Source organism: Corvus brachyrhynchos, unplaced genomic scaffold, assembly GCF_000691975.1.
Source record: "Corvus brachyrhynchos isolate BGI_N302 unplaced genomic scaffold, ASM69197v1 scaffold6, whole genome shotgun sequence".
Taxonomy (NCBI): Eukaryota; Metazoa; Chordata; class Aves; order Passeriformes; family Corvidae; genus Corvus; species Corvus brachyrhynchos.
In genome coordinates, this window is record NW_008238632.1 from 468375 (window position 1) to 475756 (window position 7382).

The window sequence follows — 7382 nt, forward strand, 5'->3', positions numbered from 1 at the left end:
TGCTGAGCCTCAAAGCTGAGCGGGTATTGACTCTGAACTGTGTGGTCTGTCTTCAGTGCACACAGCTTGTTACTGACATTGATTCTTTCTCTGATGCCTGCATGCAATTTTTTCCCACAGCCACACGAGCTCTTCCATGAAACAGTCGGAAGCCTCAGTGTTGACAGTGGCAGATTTGGCTGACCTTTTTACAGAGGAAACTGAAGAACTTGAGTAGAAACATTGGTTTAATCTAATGAAATTGGAAAGTATCTGACCCCATAAGCACCAGGATATAATCCACTTGATCTGTCATTCCTGTAGACATCATCTAACATTTGTCCATAACAGAGCAGCTGGAAATTGAGAAGTCTTAATTGTTACTGATTTATTCTTTAGTGACATTCATAGCAGCACACACTTCTGATGGCACTGGATAAAAGTTGCACTTTGCACATTATACAAAAACATGGATTTTATTCCCAAAGAGCATTTGAGCTGGATGCTAAAACTGAGATCTTGGACCCTTGGTTGAGAGGATTTTTACCATCAGGTTTGATCGGCTAGTAGCTCAGTCTGAGAGCAAAACTATGCGGGTGGTTGGGTGGGAAAGGGAAGCAGAAAAATACAAATCTAATTTTTTTTACTGTACAAAGAGTTGTTAGAAAGAATGACTGTAAATTAATATTCTTCTAGAAAGGGCTTGTTAGATTTAATGCAGAGTTATTAAATGTCTTATTGTTAACACTTCAAATTACTAATCTTTACTAATAATTTGGATATTTGTATTAGGCTTTTAGATATTCATAAAGACTTTTGACAGTTAAATATTTCATTGTTAATGCTTACTCACTGCAAAAAGATGATAATTAAATTATGCTTTTTGTATGTGTGTTGGTCTGGTGATCAGTTAAAGACTTGCTGTACATGTTTTCACTTAAGCTGTGACTAATTTAGTGCTCTGGGTAAAAAAAAAAGCACTTGTTACAGAATTTTCAAAAATTAATTGGTTACACTGCTGATCACTTCATAATTATTTGGTGCTTCTGTGCATTTTCTCACCCTGATCTTTTTGTCTAGTTCTTCTCCTTAAAGATGCAGCAATCTAAATAAACAAAATACAAGAAATTATAGTAGGCAGTCTAGTTATTAGGTGCCTGGTCTAAGTTAGAAAAATAGTGGGGAGAAATGGAACTTTTGTGAAGCTTCATCTTTAGATATGCAAGATTACCCATCTCTGTTGATACTAGATAGTTTGGAAAACAAATCTAGGCTAACTTCTAGACTGCTGAAGGTAGGCAAGATAATTTTTAACCCTTTTGGCATAGGGTATGGATGTGCATTTACATAACATTAATTTCCAAAGGTATTACAGAAGCAAGCTCAATTATGCAGTTGGCATTAAACACAATTTTGTATTTATAGAGCAGGAAAATGGGTATGCTTAAGAAACAGGCTACTTCCCTCAAATTACAATATTTTGCTGTTACAGTAGACAATGATTTTTGTGTATTTCAAAAATCTTACTTGAGCCTGAAATTAAAATGAGTCCTTTAAGAAGTCTCATCTTAGAATTTTTAACCATGTCTGCTGAATAGATTTGCCATTAGTTATTGATCTATCTTCAGTCATATGTTTGAGTAGCGCTGGTCAGTTTATCCACATGGCAGACAAGTTTTCTGCTGCTGACAACAAATGGGAATAGAATTTGCACGAATAATACTATATTAAAAAGTATTTTTCTGGAATTCATATTCTGTTGGCCTTCTGGACCAATTGGATAATCTTGAGAAAAAAGTATTTGAGTAACTTTACAGAAAATGTATCTCTGTTTCCCGTATTTGTAATAGGTGTTAATCTTAGTTGGCTTAGCCCAGAAAGCCAACCACATCCTGGGCTGCATCAGAGGAAGTGTGACCAGGAGGATATGAGGGAGGGGATTCTGCCCCTCTGCTGTGCCCAGGTGAGGCCCCACCTGGAGTGGTGTGTCCAGTTCTGGGGTCCCCAGCACAGGAAGGACATTGACCTGTTGGATTAAGAGCAGAGGAGGAACACCAAGTTCATCACAGGGCTGGAGCACCTCTCCCATGAAGAACGGCTGAGGCAGTGGGGGTTGTTCAGCCTGGAGAAGAGAAGGCTCCAGGGAGACCTTGCAGCACCTTCCAGTACCTAGACGGGGGCTGCAAGAAAGCTGGAGAATGACTTTTGACAAGGGCCTGCAGTGACAGGACAACAGGGAATGGCCATGAGACGAAGGAGGGCAAGTTTCGATTGAATATTGGGAAAAATTTCTCTACTAACAGGGTGGTGAGGCATTGGAACAGGTTGCTGAGAGAGATTGTGGACTCTCTCTGGCTGAGAGAGATTGTGGAATTGTTCAAGGCTAGGTTAGATGGGACCTTTGTCTAGTGGAAAGTGTCCCTACCCACAGCAGGGGGTTGCAGTGATTATCTTTAAGGTGCCTTCTCACCCAAACCATTCTATGATTCTCTATGTACATTTTATTTTGGAGAGGACTGATTTTTGTCTTTGCAGATTACAGTTTGCAGCAAGGGAAATGGAATAGATAGTAGACTCTTCTTTAGATAAGAATTGATCGAGCAGTTTACACAGAAACTGTGACATCTCCATCCTTGAATGTATTGGGAACTCAAACAACCCTGAGCAACCTGATCCACCTTTGAAGCTGGTCCTGCTATGTGTGGTGTGTTGGACCAGATGACCTCCATGGATCCCTTCCAGCCTAAATTATTTTACAGTGTGCTGGAGATCATGCTGTACAGATACTCCAGGAACTCTTGAGGGCAGCAACATTCCAATTTCCTCATCATATTCAGATAATTTTGATATTGTGCAACACAATATGACTGCACAAGAAGCTGCTATTCACTCTGAGAAATTACATATCTGTGCTAAAAACTGTGGAAGCACATAGTATTTACATTCATAGCTCCCATTTTAATTAACTAGATGTGGGAAGAATAGTTGTCAATGAATATGAAGACAGAGAGGCAAACTGTAAAATGTCAGCTATGAGAGGTTTCCCAACCTCTTCAAGTTTTGGCTTATTTATATAAACACGATGGTTTCATTGTTTATTTATAAACATGTGGCTTTTGAATTCCTAACCAAAAACACAGCTTCTCATCAAGCACTGCATGAGTCTTTAGTCCTGGCTTACCTTGTTTTATACTCACATAACAGCATGGAATGCCAGAAAATGTGGTTCTAGGTGCTCTCCTGACTGCCCTGGAGCACCAGCACCTAGAGCTCTGGAGATACTACACTAAAAGGTGGGCATGAGTTGTGTTAAAGCACCTCTTGAAATTGGAGGGTTGAACCACTGGAGTATATATATAGCCAGTGTCTGTTGTAATTCTTCAAGTTTCACATAATACTAAACACGGAGACCAAATTTAATGCTATTTTCCATTCTTTGCAACACTTAGTTTCTTTGACAAAGGTTTTTCTTTCAGACATTTCTCATGAAATGAATTCTTTCTTTTTTTTTCTTTTTTTTCCTGCTAAAAATGCAGCTCGTACATCTGCAGTGCTTTTCTCTTATCAAAGAATAATAAGCTTGTTTTCATGGTGCTGTCATGGTTTTGCTCTCTACCAGAACACTTTTGAAAGACAGTATCTTAGCTGAAAACAGAGTCTGCCCTATCTTAAGACTTCCAATATACTCCTAGAAATGGCATTTTCCACAGAAGACAGACACTTACTGACTGAAGTGTTTGCAAACATTCACGTGGACATACCAGAGTCATGTACCAGATTCTTGTGTGTTCTCCTGCTCAAACATGTAAATGTGATCCAAGTTAACAGTACTACTTATCCAGTGAAGTCAGTCCCTTGAAAAATGATGTTTTACCAAAGACCTCAGTGCTGACTTTTTATCTCTTCCATTTCCATGACAAAGGATGTTAGGAGTTTTTTTGACTGTAGCTGGTGAGGATTTTGGGACAGGTTTTCTCCCTGTATATAAAGTTCAGTGCCTTATAGAACAGAGCTGTCATTTTGGTATCTGTAAAAGCTTGATGCAAATAGTGAACTTCCTTGAACCACACAATATGATCATCTTGGAAACTGAAGTGTTAAACTTCTGGTGTTAAATTGAGCTCTGTGAATGTCACTGAGGGTATTTAAGAGAATTTATAAGTTAAGATTCCCTCTTGGTCTCTAAATCAGCCTGTGCCATCTTTAACCTGTTTACACCTTAACCTGTTAGGTAACTTTTTCACATACTAATGAAAGTCCAGGATATACTACAATTTTCATGCAGGTCAGGTACCACAAAAGGAGATTTACCTCAATCTTCTCTTGCATGTTCAAGTTGCATATTAAGGACTGGACATAAGAGTTGATGATGCTTTTTGTGAGATAGGCCTTCCAAACCATGTCTTCCAAACAGCCAATGTGTGCAGATGTATTAGAGTAGTCTGTGAGTAGGATCCTACAGAAATAAAAAAAAAATAGTTGTATCTGGTTAAATCCATGATTAGATGTACATCCTTCTGTAAAATTCTGTCTGGACTAGTAGCTGGGCACCAGCTAACAGCTCTCTACCACTGTCTTTTTTGACACAAACAGTGCTGTCCTCTTTCCTTTCATTATTGCAGTCCTTATGACTACATTACCTTTTTCAGGAGTCACAGAATTATTTGTTCAGTTAAAACTGTGCTTCAGTAATTTGCAGGGAAAAAAAGTCTGTATTGATCAATCTTGCATTGACCAGTATAAGAAAAAAATTAACCTTGAAATGTATCGCTCTCCCAAGGTAAGCAATTAGATGAGTTTCTGAGGAAAACCTAGAAATCTAGGGTTTTTCTAGCTGTAAATAAAGCCTGTTTCTGAAGCTTAATCTAAAGACTTACTGCTTAAAATCTGTATGCTATGCTTTTCTTTAGGCTGAAAGGCGAGTTACAAAGCCATCGTGCCTGTGCTTTTTTTTCTTCCATTTTTGGTTGCCTGAAACAAGTGAGGTCTTTACAAGATTATATGCTAGAAATGTAAATTAAATGGATTTCATAATGGAGAAAAAAATAAGGTGCAAGACATCTGTCTTTCCCTCCGCCTGTGTTTTTTTTCTGTGTCAGTCATCTCGTTCCACCCTCCTCCTACCCCCAGCTTGCTCAGTTTATTACAAAGAATGCTTGTGTTTGGTCAGTGGAAGTAGAGTAAAAGAGTTATAATCCAAAAAATGGCTACAGTAAAACTAGCTTACTGCATCACAGGAAAACTATCTGAGGTAAAGGGAATTTTAGCCTGTTACAAATTCCTTTTTGTACCTATAATATTTTCATTTACCCCTCCTCTTCACCACTCTAGCAGCAGATACTGAATTTCAGTCTGGTAACTTTTATATATCTGGTTTTATGTCATACATCTGACATACAAAAAGGACCCCAGTAATCTATTTACTGAGTAAGCAGTGAGGCTTACAGGTTTTTCTTGCCAAGCCTATAGTTTCGGGATTCATAAAGTGCACCTGAAGCACTGTCACAAATCACAGTGTATCTACTGTCTTCTCTTCTTAAGGAAGAAGGAATAGGCAACTACTGATTCATGGTAGTACTGCATTCAAGTCCCAAGTAGGCACACTGTATTCTACAGTCATACACTGTGTAAAGAGGACAGTTAATTGAAATTGTAGCTTCCAAATGTTGTTAAGGAGTTAAGTCGCCTGGGGTAGAAGTAGATGACATAGGGTTTCTAAGTACTAGAATAATTCTTAGGCAATTGGATTGTGAGATACCTGTAAATCTCTGGTTTGGTTTTCTTCTATGTACAAGATATCAGCCTTCCAGGGCTAACTTCCAAGTTCCTTTGTTCTGTGTATTTATAGAGCTTACACAAGTAAGTGCCCAACCCCATTCACGGAACTGGACACAAACCAAATTTTATCAGTTTAGAAACAGGTGCCATTGTTTCCATGATGTAATACCTCTTGGTTTGATAGCAACCTTCATACTGGGTAGAAACTACCTTTCCAAATTCTACCAAGTATAAAGTCTGACTGCTTATAGAGTGTCTCAAAATGTAAATTGTTGGTTTAGGCTGGCTTAGATAGTTGTGAGGAGTTTTGTGCCGCTTTTCCTTCTATCCTGTCGAAGCAAGTGAGCTAATGGGATTCATGTTATGTTGCTAGGAATTGTCCCTTCTTTATGCTAATGGATGATCTATGTGTGTCAGACTTCCTCTTGACTATGTCATTTGGTTGAGGAAGAAAATCTAGACTGCCTTTCTTGTTACCTTGATGGAATTTTGCCTTGTCACTCTTGGAGTCTCCTGAGATGGAGTTTCATGAGTGTGGGAATGGTGACTTTGCATTTGTGCATGCTTAAATTTTAAGGGACTAGCTGTATTGGCTGAATGTTCACAAGTCCATAGGGCCTGATGGGATTTATCCCAACATTCTGAAGGAGCTGGTGTATGGTATGGAAGAACCCCTCTTGATCATCTACCAAAGGTGTGGGGAGCTCCCTGCTGACTGGAAGGTAGCTAATGCTGTTCCAGTTTACCAGAAGGACATGAGGGAAGACCCAGGAAACTACAGACTTCTAGTCTAACCTCAGTTATACTTATTATACCAAGTATTACTGAAAAACATATATATGTGTTGTTTCACTTCTAGTCTTCTACAAAATCTTAGTGCAGCAATGTAGGAGTTGTGGACATGATTACCCCGTGGTAACTGCTGCCCCCAATGTTAGATCTTGTAAGCAGATCTGGTTAAAAGACATTCTGTCCTACAGTTCCTGTAGGAACAGACATAGAAAGCCAGACATAGAAAGCCCAGAGCACTTCACCGCCAGCCAGAAAAGAGATGGAGGGGGATATCTCTGAGACCAGGCGATCCATTCATATCTGCTGCTGTTGTACATGCTGCAGTAGAGGTGGAATCTGTTCTAGATGGAGTTGGAGGAGATGGGAGGAGGTTGAAGGCAAAAAATGAAGAATAGTTGTAAAATGTGAGTGCCCTTCTGCTGATTTTTCTGTGGGAGGAATGAGTCACTGATACAAGCAATGAATAAACAAAGGGTGAAAGATTGTAAGTGTAGCCTATTCATTGGAGCTAAATGTTCATCTAAATGCAGTGGCACATTTTTGTGTTCCAGATTTGAGATGTTAGTCACTTTCTTACTGAAAGTTCTTGGGCTATGAGCATACAGGGCTGTGCAGTGGTTGAACAAATGGGAGTATTGAAAAGTTTTAGCCCCTAATGTGCACCTAAGTCATCGGACTTCCTAGTCAAATGCTGTGGATTTGTTAAGGATAACAGTTCAAACTTGTAAGATATATTTTTATAGATTAACCTTACTGAACCAAACAGGAAGGTTTTGCTTAATAGAGGCAAGGTGATTAATCACTTCTGCTGTAAATTTACCAAGTGTCTCTGA

The 7382-nt window shown here is 39.0% G+C and overlaps 1 protein-coding gene across 1 annotated transcript in view; it reads left to right on the forward strand.

The window, feature by feature from the left end:
* Positions 1-1112, forward strand: part of SHPRH (SNF2 histone linker PHD RING helicase) — a 50704-nt gene extending 49592 nt beyond the window's left edge. The window contains exon 30 of the mRNA XM_008635950.2: positions 121-1112. Coding sequence (XP_008634172.1) covers positions 121-217 — 97 coding nt within the window. The 3' untranslated portion in view covers positions 218-1112. The remainder of the gene's footprint in view (positions 1-120) is intronic.
* Positions 1113-7382: the final 6270 nt, after the last annotated feature.